The sequence below is a fragment of a genome, unplaced genomic scaffold, assembly GCF_019419815.1.
Source record: "Pyrus x bretschneideri cultivar Hongxiangsu unplaced genomic scaffold, Pyrus_bretschneideri_v1 Contig40, whole genome shotgun sequence".
In the NCBI taxonomy this organism is placed as follows: domain Eukaryota; kingdom Viridiplantae; phylum Streptophyta; class Magnoliopsida; order Rosales; family Rosaceae; genus Pyrus; species Pyrus x bretschneideri.
Window position 1 is genome coordinate 4,601,813 of NW_025999724.1, and position 23,172 is coordinate 4,624,984.

General features: G+C 36.5%; 2 protein-coding genes across 2 annotated transcripts; both read right to left on the reverse strand.

The window, feature by feature from the left end:
• Positions 1-6,582: 6,582 nt before the first annotated feature.
• LOC103940616 ((+)-neomenthol dehydrogenase-like) lies at positions 6,583-8,754 on the reverse strand. Its single transcript, XM_048566044.1, has 5 exons — positions 8,597-8,754; positions 8,246-8,492; positions 8,033-8,101; positions 7,361-7,540; positions 6,583-7,099 (listed from the first exon to the last, which is right to left on the reverse strand). Exons 1-5 carry the CDS (start codon positions 8,614-8,616, stop codon positions 6,728-6,730), a joined length of 888 nt encoding a protein of 295 aa, XP_048422001.1. The 5' UTR covers positions 8,617-8,754; the 3' UTR covers positions 6,583-6,727.
• Positions 8,755-13,390: 4,636 nt separating this feature from the next.
• On the reverse strand, positions 13,391-15,805 carry LOC125469148 ((+)-neomenthol dehydrogenase-like). Its single transcript, XM_048566193.1, has 4 exons — positions 15,654-15,805; positions 15,312-15,558; positions 14,408-14,485; positions 13,391-14,204 (listed from the first exon to the last, which is right to left on the reverse strand). Exons 1-4 carry the CDS (start codon positions 15,671-15,673, stop codon positions 13,656-13,658), a joined length of 894 nt encoding a protein of 297 aa, XP_048422150.1. The 5' UTR covers positions 15,674-15,805; the 3' UTR covers positions 13,391-13,655.
• Positions 15,806-23,172: the final 7,367 nt, after the last annotated feature.

Sequence of the window (23,172 nt, forward strand, 5' to 3'; positions counted from 1 at the left end):
TTTATACTTTTATTAAGTATAACATAAGATTTTGTGGTATCCACTTGTGTAAATATTTTAAATTGAAGATCGAATTCATTCATTATATTCATATAGGGTCAAGGAGTGTAGTTATAAAAAATCATCAAAATCGGAGTTAAAATAACCGTTAAATCGTGATTTTTCGTTTATAACCGTTGAAAAGCTTTGTCCCGTTACTTGATCTTTGAATGTTTTTTTTTTGTGATTTTTTGCTGATGTGATCTCCAAGCATATACAAACAATTTTGACGGTTTGGATCGTTGAAATTAGTTTTGGAGAATTCGTAAAACGATAGATTGACTAACACTTAGAGTTTATTTATACTTTTATTAAGTATAACATAAGATTTGTGGTATCCACTTGTGTAAATATTTTAAATTGAAGATCGAATTCATTCATTGTATTCATATAGGGTCAAGGAGTGTAGTTATAAAAAATCATCAAAATCGGAGTTAAAATAACCGTTAAATCTTGATTTTTCGTTTATAACCGTCGAAAAGCTTTGTCCCGTTACTTGATCTCTGAATGTTTTTTTTTTGTGATTTTTTGCTGATGTGATCTCCAAGCATATACAAACAATTTTGACGGTTTTGATCATTGAAATTAGTTTTGGAGAATTCGTAAAACGATAGATTGACTAACACTTAGAGTTTATTTATACTTTTATTAAGTATAACATAAGATTTTGTGGTATCCACTTGTGTAAATATTTTAAATTGAAGATCGAATTCATTCATTGTATTCATATAGGGTCAAGGAGTGTAGTTATAAAAAATCATCAAAATCGGAGTTAAAATAACCGTTAAATCTTGATTTTTCGTTTATAACCGTTGAAAAGCTTTGTCCCGTTACTTGATCTTTAAATGTTTTTTTTTTGTGAGTTTTTGCTGATGTGATCTCAAAGCATATACAAACAATTTTGACGGTTTTGATCGTTGAAATTAGTTTTGGAGAATTCGTAAAATGATAGATTGACTAACACTTAGAGTTTATTTATACTTTTATTAAGTATAACATAAGATTTTGTGGTATCCACTTGTGTAAATATTTTAAATTGAAGATCGAATTCATTCATTGTATTCATATAGGGTCAAGGAGTGTAGTTATAAAAAATCATCAAAATCGGAGTTAAAATAACCGTTAAATCTTGATTTTTCGTTTATAACCGTTGAAAAGCTTTGTCCCGTTACTTGATCTTTGAATGTTTTTTTTTTGTGATTTTTTGCTGATGTGATCTCCAAGCATATACAAACAATTTTGATGGTTTGGATCGTTGAAATTAGTTTTGGAGAATTTGTAAAACGATAGATTGACTAACACTTAGAGTTTATTTATACTTTTATTAAGTATAACATAAGATTTTGTGGTATCCACTTGTGTAAATATTTTAAATTGAAGATCGAATTCATTCATTGTATTCATATAGGGTCAAGAAGTGTAGTTATAAAAAATCATCAAAATCGGAGTTAAAATAACCGTTAAATCGTGATTTTTCGTTTATAACCGTTGAAAAGCTTTGTCCCGTTACTTGATCTCTGAATGTTTTTTTTTTGTGATTTTTTGCTGATATGATCTCCAAGCATATACAAACAATTTTGACGGTTTGGATCGTTGAAATTAGTTTTGGAGAATTCGTATGCCATCAATCAAGTTCCGTGTGTGTGTGTGTGTGTATATATATATTTATTAAGTAGATTTAAATCTATTTATTTTGTACGTATAAATTATAATTGACTGGTACACGGAATAATACATACATCACGTGTCACGTGTTCATTATAAAAATAGTGAGATATGTCATGACAGTCATGTGTGTGATAAAAAGTTAATAACTTAAAAAAAAAAAAAAATTTCTCACCACTTCTATTAATTTTCATTTTTCCCTCTCTTTTTTGTTTCCTTTTCAACTTTTTCTTATCATTTTCACTTTTCCCTCCAACATCTTTCCCTAATTCCCTCACTTTTTTGTTTTATTTTCAACTTTTCTTAACATTTTCATTTTCCCTCCATTTTTTTTTCCAAAAAGGACGGCAAGTTGGCATGATCATGCATATTAAATTATTAATTAATATGCATTATAATTTTTATAAAATTTAATATATATATATATATAATATAATTAGTATAGATAGACTTAATATTTTGGGGGTATAATTATTATAGTATATATAATTATTATAATTATTATAAATTTTATAGTTAATTTAATATATATATATATATATTTATTATAATTTTTAGGGGTATAAAATTGTAAAATTAATGTATATAATTATTACAATATTTTTTTAGGGGTTATAAAATTATAAAAATAATATTCTGCTTATCGTGTATCGTGTTTACCCACGTGTATACCCGACCCGACCCGTTATCTTAACAGGTGCTTATCGGGTTACCCGATAAGACCCGATTCGTTATCGTGTCGACCCAAACACCTGTTAATTTCGTGTCGTGTCGTGTCGGGTTATCGGGTCGTGTCAGAAATTGCCAGGCCTAGCGCCGTGCCACTGCTTCCAGTTCTTCCCGCAGCCATGCACCTTCCAGTCCTTCCCGGCAGCCACGGTTTTCTGCTTCCCGGCCCCATAATTTCACCCAGGCCCATCACGTGCAAGGCACCCAGGCCCCCACCTCCTCTTCTACTCCAACGACCCACCAAGTGCACGGGGCCCAGCCCACTTTGCATGACTTGCAGCTTGCCATGCCTGACCTCTCTGCCGAGCAGCACTCCCGTGTTCTAGCTGCTCTACGTGACACCACCACCCCTCCTCAGGCCAATGCCGTGCTCACTACTGATTTTGCCCAAGGTTTGTTACCTGTCACCTCTCGTCATGGTCAATGGATTCTTGACAGTGGTGCTACGGATCATATTACTTCTTCCGCCTCATGTTTGGTTAATCGTTCTCCTTCACATTTGCCGCCTGTTTCTTTGCCTAGTGGTGCTTCCGCTCCTATTACTGTTACCGGCACTCTTCCTTTAAATTCATCAGTTACTTTGAAGGATGTTTTATGTGTCCCTAATTTCCGAGTGGACCTTTTATCGGTTGGTAAACTTACAGATGGATTATCGTGTTCCATAACCTTCTTTCCTTCTTGGTGTGTTTTGCAGGACTTGGTTTCGAAGGCGATGATTGGTGTGGGTAAGCGACGTGGCGATCTGTATTACCTTGTGGCCCTTACCTCTTCTCTCCCCACCCGTCAACCTCTCTGCAACATCATTACCATCCCCTCCTCCCTCTGGCATAGGCGTCTTGGTCACCCCTCCTCCACTCGTTTGCAAGCTTTAGCATCTAGCTCTCTTAATTGTACTTTTGATTCTAGTCATATTTGTGATGTTTGTCCGTTGGCAAAACAAACTCGTCAACCTTTTCTTTTGAGTTCAATTTCATCAACTTTCCCTTTTGCTTTAATTCATTGTGATATTTGGGGCCCGAATCGTCAATCTTCTCTTTCTGGTGCTCATTATTTCTTAACCATTGTGGATGATTTTTCTCGCTTTACGTGGGTCTTCCTCATGAAACATAAATCCGACACTCAACAATTAATTAAGGATTTTTTTGCTTATGTCACTACCCAATTCCGCACTACCATCCAATGCATTCGTACTGACAATGGTGGTGAATTTTTATCTCTTCGTAGTTTTTTCTCTGATCATGGGGTGCTTCTACAAACCTCTTGTGTTTATAGCCCCCAACAAAATGGCGTTGTTGAAAGAAAACATCGTCATCTTCTTGAAACCGCTCGCGCCATTCGTTTTCAATCCCATCTTCCTATCAAGTTTTGGGGGGAATGTGTTCTTACCGCTACTTATCTCATCAATCGTCTCCCTACCCGTCTTCTCCATCATAAATCCCCATTTGAGGTTCTCTTTTCGAAAACCCCATCTTATGACCACTTCCGCGTCTTTGGTTGTCTGGCATATGCCACCTCTGTCACTCCCACCACCAAATTTTCCCCTCGGGCTCATCGTTGCATTTTTCTCGGTTATCCTCATGGACAAAAGGCCTATACCCTTTACGATCTCGATAATCACCGCATTTTCACTAGTCGAGACGTCATCTTTCACGAAACTACTTTCCCTTATGCCGTTTCTCACCCTCTTATCCCATCCTCTTCGCCTACCCTACCCATCCCACCCCCTCTGGACTTTACATATAACCCACCCTTTCCTGCCCCGACGCCTCACCCTCCTCCACCTTCCTCCCCTACCACGCCTCCCACAAATTCCCTTGCTGCCCCATTACCCGTTCCTCCCCATGCCCCTTTACCCACGGACATCCCTACCCCCCCACTACCTACCAATCCTCCCCTTCCCCGCACCTCTTCCCGTGCCCATAAACCTCTATCCTATTTAAAAGGCTACGTTTGCTCGCAGGTGATTCTGCCATCCCACCCATCTTTGACTTCGCAACCCGGTTCTACACAAGGTACGCGATATCCACTTTGTAATTTTCTCTCTTATCACCGTTACTCTCCCATGCATTTTTCTTACATTAACTCTGTCAGTCGGACTGTGGAGCCTTCCTCCTTTGCCGAGGCTGCCACTGACCCCAATTGGCAACGTGCTATGACTGAGGAGCTTCAAGCTTTACATGCTAATGGTACTTGGACTTTAACTTCCTTGCCCCCTGGCAAAATTCCCATTGGTTGTAAGTGGGTGTACAAACTCAAGCACAATTCCGACGGCTCTATTGACCGCTACAAAGCTCGTTTGGTTGCTAAAGGCTTCACTCAGGCTGAAGGTATTGATTATCATGACACTTTTTCTCCTACTGCTAAGATGATTACGGTGCGTTGTCTTCTTGCTCTTGCTGCTAGTCAGTCTTGGTCTCTTCATCAGCTTGATGTTAATAATGCTTTCTTACATGGTGACTTACATGAAGAAATCTATATGTCTCTTCCTCCTGGTCTTCGGCGACAGGGGGAGAATCTTGTGTGTCGCCTTCACAAGTCACTTTATGGTCTTAAGCAGGCTTCTCGCCAATGGTTTGCCAAATTCACTAGTGCCATCATTTCTGCCGGTTTTCAACAATCCAAAGCTGACTATTCATTGTTCACTAAAAAGTCTGGTATTTCTTTCACAGCTTTGCTCATTTATGTGGATGATATTGTGATTACAGGCAATGATGCTAGTGCCATTAATTCTCTGAAGTCTTTTCTCCGTGATCATTTTCGGATAAAAGACCTTGGTGATTTAAAATATTTTTTGGGCATTGAGGTTTCTCATTCCAAACAAGGGATTTATATTTCTCAACGCAAGTATGCATTAGAGATTCTCAAGGACTATGGTTTTTTGGGAGCATGACCCATTGCTTTTCCTATGGATGACACAAAATTATCTGATAAAGGAGAACTTCTCAAGGATCCTGAAAAGTATCGACGATTAGTAGGTCGGTTAATATATCTCACTATCACTCGGCCGGATATCACCTATTCTGTGCATGTTCTAAGCCGTTTTATGCACGAGCCAAGGATATCTATACGGATGCTGCGCTTCGTATTGTTCGTTATTTGAAGGCTACTCCAGGTCAAGGTTTATTATTTCGTTCTGACAACCAGACCAAGTTAACTGCGTTTTGTGATTCTGATTGGGCAGGTTGCCCTATCACTCGCCGTTCGACTACTGGGTATTGTGTATTCTTGGGCGGTTCTTTGATTTCTTGGCGGACGAAACGACAGAAAACCGTTTCGCTCTCTTCAGCAGAGGCGGAATATAGGGCCATGGCAGGTGCTTGTTGCGAGATAGTTTGGCTTCGTTTTTTGTTGAAGGATTTGAACATTCCTTTGGATGGTCCTTCCATTTTATTTTGTGATAATCAAGCAGCGTTACATATAGCTGCCAATCCTGTTTTTCATGAACGAACTCGTCACATTGAGATGGATTGTCACTTTATACGAGATAAGATTGTAGATGGCACAATAGAGACCAAGCATGTGGGTACGGCACAACAGTTGGCAGACTTGTTTACCAAACCTCTTGGGAAAGAAAAGTTTTCGGGTATGTTACGCAAGTTGGGAGTTCTTGACATCCACTCTCCAACTTGAGGGGGAGTGTTAGACAAATAAGGAATGTGGTTGGAGTCCTTGTGTAATTGTATATAATATTATTCACTAGCCGTCCTACAGCCGTCAAGCCGTCTTACAGCCGTCCTACCTTGTCCTACCTACACACTAGCCGTCCTACAGCCGTCCTACCTTGTCCTACCTACACAATAGCCGTCCTACAGCCGTCAAGTTGTCCTACAGCCGTCCTACCTTGTCCTACCTACACACTAGGACGGCTACCTTGTCCTACCTACACACTTGTATCATGTATATATATCCTTGTAATCTTGTAGAGAAAGATAATGAGAAAAAAAAGCATTCTCTTCCATTTTAGCATTCTCTTCCATTTTTCCACATTCACGTATCAATAACAAATATATTTTTAGCCTACATATCTTTTTCTACACTTCATGTTCTTTTACATCCAGGAGACGATGCATTAACTTATAGGCGGAATAAAACAGTAGAAGGATTGTGTTTACAGAAAACTGCAATAGTGTTCATTGCCGAATACTCAAATTGCAGCATTGACACTTATTTATTATAAATGTCTAAGAAAAATTTCTTTAACAATCATCATAAAAATTTCTAGAGAAAGTGATCACACACACCCCTATTACGAAAGTCCCTTCATCTGTTACATTGTGTAAAAACTATTAAGTACTCAGAACGAAGCGACTTCTTTCTGACCAAAGTAGAGACCAGTAGGACCACCGTTGGGAAGTAGCGCCAACCTGACGGGGCTTTCAGCACCTTCGTCGATGGTTAAGTTGCCAACATTGAAGGTTATATCTGTTTTGACAAATCCAGGGCTCACACAATTGATGCAGAAATTCGGATACTTCTTGGCCAGAATCCTAGTGTATGCGTTCAAGGCTGCTTTTGAGACTGTATAGGGTGGAAAAATAGGAGACCAGATTTTGGTGTCTCCTTTTTTGAAGTCTTCCAAAAATATAATCAACACAGAATCTATCTTCTCTTCTGTAAGTCTCTCGGCATCACTTAGTACCTCTTTCGCCCATCCATTTGGAAAATTCTGAAGCAGCATGAAAGACAGGAGAGTTTTGGTTTGATTTTGAAACACAAAAAATTGCATCTTACGTATAAAAAAACAGAAGGATTCCTTTTTGTAAAACAGATGAAGGACAGAGTTCTCTAATACTTTTCATAAAAGGAAAACAACTTGACTGAAATATTAATTTGGTTCAATTTCATCAACTATTTGAACAACCAAGTGGAAATTTGATCTTGTCAAGGGCATGCCAGAAAAAGAAACAGATTTTTATGTTGATCATACCATTAGTTTACCAACACCGGAAGAAACATTAACGATTCTTGGAGAATCAGACAGCTGGAGGAGGGGCAAAAGCGCTTCAGTCACACTCTTGGTACCATAGTAGTTTGTCTTCAGGCATTGTTCCGCTACCTCGTCGTTTGGTATGGTCGGTATTTCACTCCAATTGATTTCTTCAGGCCTCTGCATCCCAGAAAAAAAGTTAACCCTCTTGGAAGTTTTCCATCATCAATTTCCCTAATTAATTTATAAAGTTATACGGAAATGAAATTGTACAAGGATTGTGTTCCCAGAAAATTGTATTGCATAAGGCCCTAACTTCATCTCAAATGGGGAAAGGGAAGCGATTTTCGCACTTCCTTTTCTCCCCCGCTACTCATTTCTTTTTTCTTCCTAGCATTTGGATTGAATACATGTAAGGAGAGTCAAGCAACAAAGACAAGAGAGTAATACAGTAGAAAAAGAGAGCATGAAAATCGCTATGCACAAGGAAATTGTTTTGCATCTGTTAAACTTTTCGCCTGGATGTAACTTTTACTGATTCACAAGGTTGCTCTTGTCCATTAATCTTGCTTCCAATTCCAAAAGGCAAAACATCTTACCATTGTGATGAAGGTTATGATATGTATATATATCTACACATATATATATATACACACACACAGAGAACCTCACCTTACCACTTGAAGCTGATTTGAAATCTTCAGGGGTTACTATGCTTCCAACAACTGCTGCATTGTTTACCTACACAGTACAAAATTGCCAAAAATTTCATCCCTGTCATCTCTGCCTTCATCAGTAAGTAATTAACCAGAGATTAATCATCTTTGCTCTATATTGCTCAACTTAAACGGTAAAAATAAGCTCAAAATTTCAATATTTACTTACCAAGATATCGAGTTTTCCGAATTGGGTTTTGACAAAATCCGCCAATCTAGCAGCACTAACAGAATCTGTTACATCAAGCTGATGAAAAACAACGACATCAGAAATGCCAAAATCTTTCAGTTTTTCAAGAGCTTCAAGACCCCTCTTCTCATCTCTAGCAGTTAACACAACTACGATGCCGTTGGAAGCCAACTGCTTAACTGTGCCAAATCCAATCCCTTTGTTAGCTCCTGTCACAACTGCATACCTGACAGAAATAAACAAAAAACGCCAATGAAAATATATTGGGAAATTCTGGAAGAAGAAAAGAAGATAATTCATAAGATATGGGCTTTTTATTTATACACTTACCTCTTTACTGCTTCTGCCATCGTTAAATTGGTTGGGTTTCAGCTTTTTCTTTCTTTCTAGTTCTCAGACCATATTTATAGATATTTGACTAGTTTTCAGACTCACTTCTTACAATTCCTCAGATTTTTGCGTATTGTGCAAGAACCAAGTTGTATTATTTTGACCTTTTTTTTTTTGCCCCTTTGGGGTTTGAAATTTGAGCCACCACCCCCCTTGGGGTTTCTGGGCTTCATATAAAACCCACAAAAAAAGACGACTTTTTGGGCCATGTCAAATACAATTCTAGTGGATCCATTAAGCTATTATAGGCCCGCTTGGTATGCGGAGAGGGAAGTAATAGACTTGAAGATCACGTCGTGTTTGTTGTGTTCGTTTCATTTTCATGACATACTCGATATCTTAACGGATCATGTCTTGTCAATGCCATTAATCTTAACTGATACTTTAACCCAACCCGTATTTTAACGGGTAATAATTTATTTTACTTCAATAAATTAGCAAATAAAAAAATCATCCTAAATTAGTATCTACATACCACTTTGTCATATAAATATTACTTTAAAACAATAAAAAAATATTTATCTTTCAGATATTATAAACCCCAAACTGAGAGCCTAATGAAAAAACATTATACATTGCTACAAAATATCAAAATGTACAAGGACATGCAAATTGCAAAATGAAGGGAGTTTTTTTTTTTTTTTTTTTTTTTTTTTTTTCCAACATTGTAGATCCTTTCTCATAAGTCAGAACCTTGCCAATGAGTTGAATGAGACTCAAAGCATGAACGTTGTTTTTTACAGCAAAATCCTTCAATTTTTATCACACTAAGAAATTGTATTGGAACTTTGGCTTCATCTATTGTCTTCAACAGTTAAGTTGGCGATGTTTTTCGTAAAACTTTCCACATTAGCACTCTCTTTCACATAAACTAAACATAACAATTACCAAACTAACATTTTTCTTAACAAGTTGAAAATGGTAACCCGCCTTAGCACTCTCTTCACCATAAAAATGCGTGTCAAATGTGTGTTCAACATAGAGATTACAACTTAAATAGAAAAAAAGACAATAACCGACTTAGCAAATTAAAAGGCACGACTAAACCATTACTTGGAACACAACACCATCCACTACTTGATAGACTCCACAATATCTGAGATATGCCTAAAGAATAAGTAAATCCACAACAGACCACCTAAACTATAGGAATGCACCTTTATTGAAAAACAAATAACATGAGTATTTTAACCATATATATATATATATATATATCATCTTCAATCAAAACTCTGCCACTTAATACTGAGAAAAGAAGAAGCCAGAAGGACCATAATTGGTCAGCAACGCTAACTTCACAACCCTTGCAGCACCTTCTTCAACAATCAAGACGCCGGTGGTGTTGGTTAGATCTGTTTTAACTGATGCAGGGCAAAGCCAATTTATGCTAAAATTTGGTACTTCGTGGTTAGAATCCTATGTTAGTTGAAGGTGCCTTGGTGAAGCTTTGAGTAGGTTCTTAGACTCTTACAAAGTTCATTGTTTTCAAGCGTGCCATTGCTGGCCAAGACCAACAAATTGTTTAATATTTGGATGTTTTTAGGTCATTTGCTTGTACCACAAGTAAACTGAGCCTCTTTATCAAAAGACTGTTCCATGGAGGTGTTAAATCCATATGAGATTCTTTTCTTCGCCTTGAAGACAAGAACTTTATATTTTTCTTATCTTAAATGCCAAGATACAACCACAATCTGATCAGAACTCATCCAAGTCAGTTTGCAATCTTTGTGAAAAGAGTAAAGATGAAAAGTAAAGCCAAACAAAGAGTAAGTAAAAAACTAAATGTAAAGCGTTGGTAAGTATTTGTAAAATGTTAACTAAAATGACAATAAATTTCATTAAAGGATAATAACTTGAAAATCAATGACAAATACAAGTGTTGACCTCTAAAAATTACAAAGCTTACGTGGCACGCAGGCCGAGTAACTAATAAGCTAACTACGTCCTTCGGTTGAATGCGGGGCGTGCCAACTCGTCGGCTGAGCTCGGCCGAGGAGTAAAATTTGTTGATGTTGCGTTGAGCGCATTGCTGACTTCTTTATCTTGTGACTGCGGCCGAGGAATGAACAAATCTCGGCATTTGGATTCTCGAGCCTGAAGACAAGGCTGCTAGTTCTGCGAAGTTCACAAATCGTCAGCGCTGGATTCGGTCACAGTGATTATATTCGTGAGAGTATAAGCACGTCAAATCGACACCAAACTGTACGAACACAAGTATTCAAAGGTAATGTGTGTCTTGATGGTAAATGTGGTTCGACCCTCAGAATGCCGAACTCTGAAACTCACTTAGGAGTATCCAATCATAAAACCACTCGGCGTTTAATGCGCTGAATATCGTAACTCGTAACACCTTACTTCGCCAAAAAGGCTAATAAGATGACCTCTGCCAATAAGGATTTGGAAACCCTTCTCGACCAAGACTTGGATAGGTAACCAGTAGACCTCGACGCAGTGCTGTTTATCCAAACTGAAGGTGCTCCTCGATCGGTTGAGTCTACGGAAACAGTGCTGTTTATACAAACTGAAGATGCTCACTGGCTGCCTTCACAGTGCTGTTTATCCAAATTGAAGATGTGTTGGCGAGAAAAAGAAAATAAAAAATATCAAGATGTTTGAGAGGTTTTGCGCATGGCAATTGTGTGTTGAATTGGAGGTCCCTTGAATGGTGTTCGCAGCCTTGTATATATAGAAGGAGATGTGTGGTGCGGCTTCGCTAGTAGAATTTGATTTCAATTCAAACTAGATAAGCGAGAGCCTATCCCTTAGCAAATGACAGAAAGCCATCATCACTTGACCTTGCTTTGGTATTATCACCGTTATTAAAAAAAGCCCATGTTTTTCCCTTCTTATCTTCTGGATGTATTCCACGTGGCCATTTCCTTATCTCATGATAGGCCAAAGCCTATCACCACCTATTTGCCCGTGTGCAACCATGCATGCCACGTGCTTTTCTTCCAACCACACGCACACATGCAAAACACCTTCTCTAAAAATGCATAGCCGCACGACACTTAAGCCACGTGCATAGAACCAACCCAAAAAACATGCATTAGAATAGAATCCCAATATTGCAAAATAACGGCATGATTTGGGTTTCCTAATGTGATTGAAGAACTTGAAAAATTATCCAGACCAAGTGCACGCAATTTGATATCAAAAACTTATCTTCGATCTTCTAATCCGATAGCATTCAATCTTTTGAACTCCTTAATTATCTCCACGTTTTTAGAAATAACTTTCTTAATAATTCCCCAGATAACATCGTGATTATTAAAATCATAATATTATCTAAATAAATTATTAATCAATTATCTCAACCTTCTTCCAATCCAATGGCTCAGAATTTTACTCATTCTACGGTCTCGATTGCTCAGGCCGATAGTGTAAAATTGGGTTCAAACAACAAGTAACAGGGCAAAGTTTAAACCTATTCAGGCAAGTTCAGCTACTAGTTGGGCAAGTTCTTGTGAGTACACAACATGTTCTGGGAAGGAAAATTTAACATAAGAAATAGATGCTACAAAGGAAGTTGCAGAGCAATAAATACAAAGTGTTAATTTGAACTACAAAAAGGGATGTCTGAAATTAAGTTGGAGAACTTTTAAAAGTCTTTTTGCGTGTTGAGTTCAATGTCCTTTTCCTTGAGCCTTTTCACTGCCTTTTAATACAAAAACCAAATTCAGAACAAACTACAAAAATAAGAAACAGAAGCAAAACTGGCGAATTGTTGGGAAAAGAAGTGGCCGCCTCTTTGTTGCTTCTGCTATTGACGATGACTTTATAGAGAGAGTGTAATGTTTCTTTCTGCCATTATATATTTTTTGGTAATACTAGATAAATTTATTAAAAACATCATATGATGATACAAGTGATGGTCAAAGAAAGGCAAAGGCAATCCAAAAACAACTTGAATATCAGAAAAACTTGACACGATGATTTCAGTCAATGACACAAGATTTCAGTCAATGACATTGAATGGCCAAGGCCAGGATCCTAATTTCCACTTGATTGAATTATAGGAATTTTGTTTTATTTTCAAGATTATCACCTTATGGTCTAGAAACTTGACACGATGATTTTCAGTACCTTAGCCTTATTTTCCAAATGGGCGTGCATTGTAATTCATCTAGAACATCAGTTTTTGTAAAAGATCATTAAAGTGTGCAAAATGGGTTTATAAGGCATGACCGCCTTACCCCAGAGCTTTGCGAGCAGTTGCCCCAATCGAAGTGTTGATGGATTCTTACCGAGTTGCATGAAAAGTTGATTGTATGGTCCCACAATCATCACTCCTATTATGACCACCACCGACACCAACACCACCTCTACCACCATCATCATTACCTCGTCACCAGTGCCCCCATCCCTACTCCATTACATCAACAACATCCCGCCACCATAATCACCAAAGGCACTAATTTTTCTATCATCATCTTGCCAACAATCACCATGTGACACTTTCATCACCGTTGTTGCCACCACCACCTCATAAGACCACTTTGTCATGATCATAATCACCAATTCAAGAATGAAAACTTAAAGTAATTCTTATTAATAAATAGGTCATTAAAAATTTCATGACAAGTCACATAATTCTATAAAATTCTAGCATTGAAGTCTCTAGAGGTCTACAAAAGTCTATCATTTAACTCCTTTATTTTCCACTAAAGTATATCATCAAAAGTCTATACGCAATTTTAAGGAGTTTATAATAGTCAGTAAAAGTCTACTATATCTACAAAAGTCTATCACTTTAAAAAGTCAACAAAAGTCTACTAAATACAAATGATACATATTGATTGTCATGTAAGAAAATTAGATTATTAAAACGTAGCAATGGACTGATAGAATATGTGGTACAAAGGACAAAATCTAGACTTTCAATGAAAATTTTAAGCTTCCATCATACTGGAATGTGAGATAGAGCATGTTGTATGACACTGAGTGACTTTTATTGCATGCATTGGCAACATTTGCATGTAATATAAATCATTTTCAATCAAAAACCTGTTACTTCAGACTCAACAAAGAAGAAGCCAGAAGGGCCATCATTGGGAAGAAATGCTAACTTCAGAACCCTTGCAGCACTTTCTTCGACAGGCACGTTACCAGCATTGAAGTTTATATCAGTTTTGACAAATCCGGGGCAGAGACAATTGATGCGAAAACCCGCGTACTTCTTGGCTAGGACACGTGTATGTGCATTCATTGCTGCCTTTGAGAGTATATAGCCAGCCATAAAAGAAGGCCAGCCTTTGCTTTCAATTGAACCCTCCTTGAAGTCTTTTAGAAACTGAGTCAACACCTCATCTATTCGCTCTTCTGTTCGATTTTCAGCATGACTGAAAACTCCTTTAGCCCAGTCACTAGGTATATTATTTAACTTGCCCCAGGAAGATGAAACGTTAACTATTCTCGGTGAATCAGATAATTGGAGGAGTGGAATAAGCGCTTCAGTTGTTCGTTTAGCACCATAATAGTTTGTTTGCACGCATTCTTCTGCTAACTCATAATTTTGAGTCATCATTTTCTTCCAATCAGTTCCTTCCTGCATCAGACACCCACCCCAAACAAAAAAATTTGTTAATTACAGGTTCACATGCACTCCAGTCATCAAAACTATCACAGTGAAAATATTGTTGGGAACATTACACAGATCATTTTCCTTTAAAAGGCTAGTAAGTTATCCAACTCAATCCAATAGCAGGCACCGAAGGTGGCCTTTTGAAAAAAATTATGTCAAAGACTTACCGGAATACCAGAAGCTGTTGCAGCTTTAAAAGCATCGGTATCTACAATGGCGGCTCCCATAATCCCTGCATTGTTCACCTGTGCAGAGCCCAACTCTTTCAATATTGCTTATTTCAGTCACACGAGCAATTAAAGGTAAGAAATTATAGAGAATGAAAATGAAAAGGTTTGATAGATCCTTTGGTGTTCTTGCAACAAAAGCCAATGCCCTTCCAAGCGCCCAAGGGTGTGCTACTTTGTCCAACCCTAAAGTCCAACAACTAATCTTTTTCGGGTATGACGAATATATTCTATTGACTTCCCAGGTATAATGACAGACTGAAAGGCTCGAGTATAGGGAAAATCTTGCAAATTGTACAGAGGGTCGTTTCATATATGGGATACACAACAGACAATGACAAATTTACAGTCTAATGCAAATTACTTTTATTCAAAAAACTTCATGTATGGTAAGGTCGTGATAGTTATATGAAGATTCTTTTATAAGTGAGAGGTCTTAGATTCGATTCTTGCTATAGATGAATTTGAACCATATTATTGCTAGCTCATTGTAAAGCTAAGCCCACCCCCTCCTCTTTAATGTAACTAATATCGTTTGTTTAAAAAAAAAAAAAAAAAAACAGATTTCTTTTGTATTCATCCATGTTGAAATTGGTTAGTCAAAAAGCAAAATGAAATGGTTCCAACTACTTTAGGTCTTAGGTCCGATTCTCATTAAAAATGAATTCGAATCAAATTATTATAGTTAACCCAGTGTAAGGCTTAATCCAGCCTCCCACCCCTTGAGTAGAAGAGGAGTATTCTAACTTAGAGGTGCACACAGGGGAGCAGGCAGCGCTACCCAACTCGGTACGCCCAAGTCTGCAAAGACGTAAACTTTTTAAGAAACCAGTTTTTATCATACCAAGATATCGAGTTTCCCGAACTGGGTTTTGATGTATTCTGCCAAAGGAAGAATGGTAGCGGGGTTAGCCACATCAAGTTGATGAAATACCACTTGACCTGCCAAGCCAGACTGTTTGAGTTTCTCAACAGCTTCAAGACCCCTCTTCTCATCTCTGGCAGTTAAGACCACAGTGATTCCATCTGATGCCAACTGCTTGACAATCCCTAATCCTAATCCTTTGCTTGCGCCTGTAACAACTGCATACCTGAAAAATATTCACAGAAACTACAAATCAGAAACAAAACAAAAGTAAGAAACAAAATACAAAAGTGAGAAATTGTTATGGAATTAAGTGGCCACCTCTTTGTTGCTTCTGCCATTTGGTGGAAAATGAATGTGGGATGATGTTGAGAACTGAGATAACAGTTTAAGGATTCATTTATAACGTTTGAGTTTTGACTTGTCTGTTTAGATAAAAATTATAAGAAAATTGTGGATTGTTTTCTTCTAAACTACTTTACGGAGGAAGACTTTTATTTTGGATAAAAATTAGAAAAAAAATTGAGGAGTCTACATTTTCTCTTTGGAATTTTCTCTTTGGAACTCGGGGTGACGCAATTGCTAACGTTATCTAAAAAAATTTGTGGTAGCTCAGATCAATCACAACATTAAATTTGATTAAACAGAATGTAAGTGTTTAATTTAGGGCCTAATGCACAATATGTCTCTCGATGTATTCTTTGTTATTTTTCGAAGCAATTATTGATACATCAAAAAAATAATTTTGCACTTCAATCTAAAAATATCACAAAAAAATGTATATATGTGAAGACTGCATAAAGACATTTTTTGGAGTACCAGACAACAATTTTTCATTATTTGTATAATCCTCTCATACAAGATGCATAGAAGACTTTTTTTATGGACCCGTCATAACCCAATTCTTATTACATATTAGCCTTCATGCATGCGCGTGAAATTCTTATTACATATTAGTCATCATGCACACGCTCACGTGCGTGCAAAATGCATATATTACAGCGTGCTACACGTGACTTACACGTTTTAAATGTATTTATATGCGTAAATTGACAAAAGAAAAGTCAAATATTTGAAGCAAATAAATAATCTTAGATCGTGCTAGAAGAAATCCCTCATAAGCCAATTAAAGCAGCTGAATCCACATAATAAAATTGGTCTCTATTGAATTTATATTAAGAATAGAGAAAATAATATTTAATAAATAATTGATTGAATCATATTATTACTAACCTATTATGAGGTACTAATTATTAAAAAAAAACTTGTACAAAAAAAAAATAATTATTAAAAAAATATTGTTAAAATAACAAAAATAATCTTGTCACATTTTATGCATTATTTTGAGTTGTTTTTGAAGTTTTTTGTTTAAAGAGTATTTTTGTCCAATTATTTTTATGAAGCTTGTGACACCAAAAAAACATTATTCATTAGACCCTTGGCTTTATATTTAAAGATTTTTTGACGAATGAGTCTAAAATTTCTTGGCACTTAGTCGTAGTCCAAAAGGTAATTGTAACTTTGCATAAAGATAAAGTTGCACGTTAGTCGCTTTTGGTGGTGAGTGGAAATTCAAATGGTTTTGTTTACACCTTGGTCCAAGATTCATCGTTCAAACCTTTCATCTGAACATCCTCCCCGCTGTAGAATGAACCCTAAAGCATTCTATCAACTGTACAAATTTTCTTTTATTTGTTACGTACCACTTAGTGATTCAAAAATTAACAATTAAATCTTACATATAAGGATCTAATAGATCTTTACAACAATTAAATCTTGCTTAAAACCTATATGACTGAGCCATACATACCATTGTTGCCTGACCTATTTATTCAAAGGCCAATGAAATTTAAGGATCCAGAATAAAATTTGCAAGCAGTTACTATTCTATGACATGAAAGTTGATAATTGGATTATTACTTAAGCATTGAAAACGTGCTCATTTCCTATTTGTGACACATCAATTAGTTTGTAAATTTTGTCTATAAATTTAGTCTTCCTAATATTACTCTAAGTTAGACGTAACATGTCGAAAGTAGTTTGGAAACAAAGACACTGCACTAATATTTTTTTTTTTATCACATAAATGAATGTGTCGTTCAAACAAATGGCTTTCTAATTTCTACTTTCTTATCAATTTAGTAAAAGGAGGGCCTTAGTTTTGTTACCTCAATGTCTACTATATCTCCGAGCTTGTAAATTATGAATTTACAAAGACAGACCAAGAACAAGTTGCTTTACTGCAGAACTATTGATGCCTGAGCTGCAAAAAATATAGCATCTGACTGCAACTTATCATGCGTGGTACAGCACCAAAGCCTCATTTTTCATGAACTAGAGGGCTGTAAACCGGGAACCACATACTGCGAGTCGCATACTTTACAGTCTCCTGCGCGGAAAAGATAAACAAATAGATTCACGGGACTTAATTTAGACCTGGTTTGGTACTGAGGTGATTCTGAAAAAAGCTGCTATAAAAAAAAGTTGGGAGCTGTTTTTGTGTTTGGTAAACACTCAGCTTCAGCTTTTTTTCACAGTTTTGGATGAAAAAAAGCCAAAAACAAGAAGCTGCAAAACCCAGCTTTGAAAAACTGGTTTTTTTTCACATCTGTTTTACATAAAGTTTACCAAACACTCTAATACTGCTTTTTTTTTTTTTTTTTTTTTTCAAAAGCACTTTTACAAAAAAGTTTACCAAACACTCTGCTGCTTTATTTCACAGTTGCTTATTCTTACAGCACAGCAGAAGCAGCTTTTTTTCAAAGCACAGCAATACCAAACCAGCCCTTAGACCTGTTTTGGTATTGAGGTGATTCTGAAAAAAGCTAGTATCAAAAAAAGCTGGGAGCTGTTTTTGTGTTTGGTAAACATTCAGCTTCAGCTTTTTTTCACAGTTTTAGGTGAAAAAAAGCCAAAAACAAGAAGCTGCAAAACCCAGCTTTGAAAAACCGGCTTTTTTTCACATCTGTTTTACATAAAAGTTTACCAAACACTATAATACTACTTTTTTTTTACAAAAGCACTTTTACAAAAAAATTTACCAAACACTCTGCTGCTTTATTTCACAGCTGCTTATTCTCACAGCACAGCAGAATCAGCTTTTTTTTAAAGCATAGCAATACTAAACCAGCCCTTAGAACTTCAACTCCGAAATCAGCATCGGTACTAACAAAAGCTTGTATGAATATGTACTAGGCATTAAATTTTCCATCTAGATTGCCAGCTCCCGAGTTCTATGATTCCGACAATTCCTTTGATTTCAACAGAGAAATTTTAATTTTTTTAAGGTCGTGGGCAGTGGCTGGACAACGATGGTCCGAATCAAGATATATTGATTGAACGCAATGAGGGTTTAGGACCCTACATGCTAAGGTACTTGGTTATGCTCGTTCTTTTTGGTCGAAAAGCAATGAATTCTTTGAAAGATAGTGGCTCAATACCAATTACAACAGATAAGCCCAATAAAAATGGGGATAGCCAAAGCCCAAACAACACCAAAGTGCAGAGCAGTAACAAAAAAAAAAAAAAAAAAAAAAAATCAATAAATCCTATCCTGCAAGGTGGAAATTCGCTGCCGCCATGAACACAAACACATAGCCAGTGACCACAAGGTTAGCCGCCATAAGAAAGCCAACTTTGCGTTGAATTTGACAAAGGTATCGCATCGCAAGTTTCCCTTCAACAAAGAAAGACCATCAACATGCTCTCTGCTCTCAAGATAGGTCGACCCGAAAGCTCACTGTGAAGGGAGAGAATTTATTTCATTAATTTAATTTTGTTCAGACAAAAAAAATAGTTCCTTAATTTACTAATATTTAATTAATTTCTCAATCGAGTTGTGCAAGGAAGTAGACTCTACGCCTACCATGCCAACAATTAATAGACAAATTGACGGACAAGGAGACGGAGGTCTGACATTGCAACAAATTCGTAAGTTGATTATGACAGTTAAATGTTCAAAAATGAGGCATGAGTTTGTTATATTATATAACCCAAAGTTGAGGTGGTAAAATATAATGTACCATTTTTTTTAACAACAAAAGTTTTACAATTATTCATGGCCATTATCTATATGGTGTCAAATTCTCCCAATCCTATGACATCTAAATCGAGTGACTCTCATATATGTAGATCAACTATACGTACCAATCATTTGGTACAATATCGGTACATTATGTAATCTTAATTTAGGTATGTATTAGTATTTTGGTACATTATGTAATTCTTGTTTTGGTACGTACCAAGCTACTAGTATGTTGTGTTATCCTAATTTTGATATTGTTTGGGCCTGAAATGACAGTTTAAGCCAAGGAGAACCGATCCAAGAATTGTGAACCTCGGCCCAATGGACATGCTTAAGGCCAACTTTAGCCCACAATTAGGGTTGTTGCGATCGAGTCCTTGTGAAGAAAAAAGGACTTTTGAAAAGATTAGTTAGAGGGCTCGGTCAAGTCATATACAAGTTAAATTGCCAGGAGATAAAACCTTGAATAAATATGAATTATCCTTAGGATCGGAATGCCTACGTAATTGAATAAAGATGAATGAGTCTCATAATAAGATCAAATTCAAAATCCTTGTCGAAGTAAAAAGGACGAGGCTGGTTGGAAACAAAGTAATAGCCACTAAAGGAGAACAGGAATATTCAAGGAGATGCAGAGCAGATATAGTCCCATCAAGCTCTGCCTCAGTAGGCTTATTTATCGCAAACGCTTCATCTGTTCATTCATATATAGAGAAAGTTCTACAATAGATGAAGTCTCATTCAACTTAACAAACAACTCAAACGTTCTATGAAAACCCTTGCTTTACACGAACCTCTTCTTAACCCCTTGGGAAAGCACTATCTCAACCTTCCCATCAACACATCCTTAGTTCGGACAAGTGAACAATACCGTGTTGATAACTGGTGACTTCTTCAGTTTGGAGTAATAGTACTGGGTCTGTAAAACCAAGCGATTCAATAACACATTCAATTCAGATCAGTGAACGGAACTGCAACTAGTTAGTTGGTTATATGTCCAACTCTGGGTGAACAAAGAATTCTTCATTTTTTTTGTCTTAAGAGGTCATCTTGTCAGCTTCAGCAAAATCAAGTGTTCCTAAGTCACTCTCTGTTTGGCACAACGAATGCCAAACCAATTATTGAACTTCATAGTGATCTAGTAACTTTTGTCTTCAGGTTTTATAACCCAAGGCCAAGACATGTTCCTTCATTGGCCAAACTCATTTCAGTGCAGAAGTCAGCAACGTAAGCAACACCACCACCACCATCTTCATTCTACTTACCCGACCGAACTCAGTTGCAAGTTGGCATGCCTGCATTCACAAGGACGTAGTTAGCTCATAGTTACTCGACCTACATGTCATGTAGCCTTTGTAATTTTTAAGGTCAACATTTTGGTGGGACTAGTGCTAAAATAATACGAAGTTCATGACCATCGAAAGTCACTCTGTCAAAAAGAAAATGGTGATGGGAAAGTCATCTGCAACCTAGACATTTGTGAATCACTTGGTTGCGATAATTGGCATGCGTATCCCTTCAAGCCTCGACTTCCGAAAAAAGTGAACCCTTCGCACGTCATTCCTTGACCATGTAAGTGGGGTATCGAGAACCAGAGTGATAAAGGTACGGCTTCCCTTCCAGTTTAGCCCATAAGAAGATGGTACTCTATTTCTGCCATGTAGCTTTTGTAAACAAGGTATCTAGTGTTCAGTATGTGGATAGTGGTTGTAGCAACCACATGACATCACATGAGTCCTATCAATGTTGATAAAACTATTACTGCAAAAGTAAGAACGGGTACTAGAGAGTTGGTTAAAGTCAAATGAAAGGGTTCACTTGTAGTTGAAACCAAGCAAGGGATGAGATACATAAAGGATGTCATGTTCATACTTGGATTAGATGAAAATTTACTCAGTCTAGGATAGATGATTGAATATGTATTTTTTATTGTTTGGCAACTGCTTTGTGGAGATATTTGATGATTGTAGATTGAGAATTTAGTGGTCAGAGTATTACTGACAGAAAATAGATGTTTTCTTTTATCACTGGACTATGTGAATCCAATTGCAAGAAGGACAACAATGGAAGGAAATGCATGGACATGGTACAAGAGGTTTGGTCCTTTAGATTTCAAGATTTTAAGGCACTATAGCAGCAAGATTTGGTATGTGGACTGCTTGAGACCAAGGAGATACATGAAGCATGTGAAGGTTATGTTGTAGGGAAGCAACATAGAGAAGCATTTGATTGAGATATAGCATGGAAAGCATCTACACCATTAGGACTTGATGAGTCGATATTATTCTATATTTACCTTATTCTTAGTATTAATTTGTGAGTTATTATGTGAGAACTTTGATACTTTGGGTTACATTTCTATTGAAGGACATACGAATCTATATGAGCAAAAAGTGATCAAAAGAACGAATTTTGAAGTAATTTCAATTGAAGCAGGTTCGCGAGTCCTTCAAGTTGTTCATGTCAAATTTCCATATATTTATGTTGAGCCATTGAATTATGATAAATTAATAAAGGACCAACGTGCAGTGCTCGTAGATTGACGTTTTAGGCTTAGTTATGAGCTTTGGGCATGAAGATGGCGTTTTCTGAAGTTTGGCCCTTCTACAAAGTTGTAGTGGACGACATGGTCTCTAAAATAAAATCTTCTAAGCCTGATTTGGAGCTGTTTTGGTCTAGAAACGTGATGAATCTTTGAACGGGCAGATTCACCATAGTTGATTAGGAATGTGTTTCCCAAGTTATGTTAATATATTAATTTATTTAGTCTTCTAGTTTAATTTAAAGACCTTTTTTTAGGAAGGAGTTTGATTGTAGTATTATAAATAGAGCATACCCGTGCATTAGGATTCTCTACACACTACTTTAGAGAACTCGGCATAACTTTTGGATTTTGTACTTCGATACAAGGTGTTCTCTATCCCCTATTCTAATTATATTTTGCTTTTTAATTATGAATATGAGTAACTAAATTTCTTTTGTTAGAGTGAGGTCATGAGCCTTAGTATGAATGTGTAGTTTCTTTTAAACTCACTTAATATGTTATGCATGTATACTTTAAATTATTAATCACTGCGTTTAGACTATCTATATGTCTTGATAATTGGCCACAATTAGGATATCTAGACAAGTAAGTTGATGCAATTTATGTTTGATTGCCACCTTGGAATTGAGTAAAGCTTCTTGTCATTAATAATTGTAATTTCACTTAAGGAGAATGTCATATCTTAAAGGTTGCATGTTTAGATTTGATTTGAATACCACAAATGGATTGCATGATAGATATATGTTTTAACTTGAATGCCACAAGTAGAATATGCATTAGGAAAACTTAACCTTCAAAGTTGAATGTGTTAACTCATAAATAATTGGTAAAACTACATAGGATTATTAATGATGACAGCTAAATCCTAGTAACTTTTACATTTGATTTTTCTTCCTAAAAAGATTTTTTTTTCTCTTGCTGCATTTCAATTAAAAGTTAATTCAATTTTTTTTCTTTAATTAAATTCACAATTTCAAATTTTTTCCAAATCTTGTCCTAAATAGTTAGCTAAAAAATACAATTTATTCATATCAATCCTTATGGAGAACGACCTTACTTTAGTCATTTATACTACGATTACCTTATTTTCTTGCAAATATTTTAATTTTTTTATCTCTACTTTTACAGGTGGTAAAAATCCTATCAAGAAATTGGCGTCTCTACATGGGATCAAACCTAGGTCACCTACGTGACAGGCGGGTAACTAGCGTGCTGGTGGTAAAAATTCCACCAGAACTCATGCACTCAGTTGTATGTGATCCGATGCAACT

Excerpts from the sequence above, each read along its gene's own strand:
- LOC103940616 (XM_048566044.1), bottom strand. The coding sequence starts at position 8,616 with ATGGCAGAAGCAGTAAAGAG. Across the intron at positions 8,102-8,245 it reads TCGGAAAACTCGATATCTTG|GTAAACAATGCAGCAGTTGT; the intron begins GTAAGTAAATAT and ends TGTACTGTGTAG. Across the intron at positions 7,100-7,360 it reads CCGGTGTTGGTAAACTAATG|AATTTTCCAAATGGATGGGC; the intron begins GTATGATCAACA and ends ATGCTGCTTCAG.
- LOC125469148 (XM_048566193.1), bottom strand. The coding sequence starts at position 15,673 with ATGGCAGAAGCAACAAAGAG. Across the intron at positions 14,486-15,311 it reads TCGGGAAACTCGATATCTTG|GTGAACAATGCAGGGATTAT; the intron begins GTATGATAAAAA and ends GGCTCTGCACAG. Across the intron at positions 14,205-14,407 it reads CAACAGCTTCTGGTATTCCG|GAAGGAACTGATTGGAAGAA; the intron begins GTAAGTCTTTGA and ends TGTCTGATGCAG.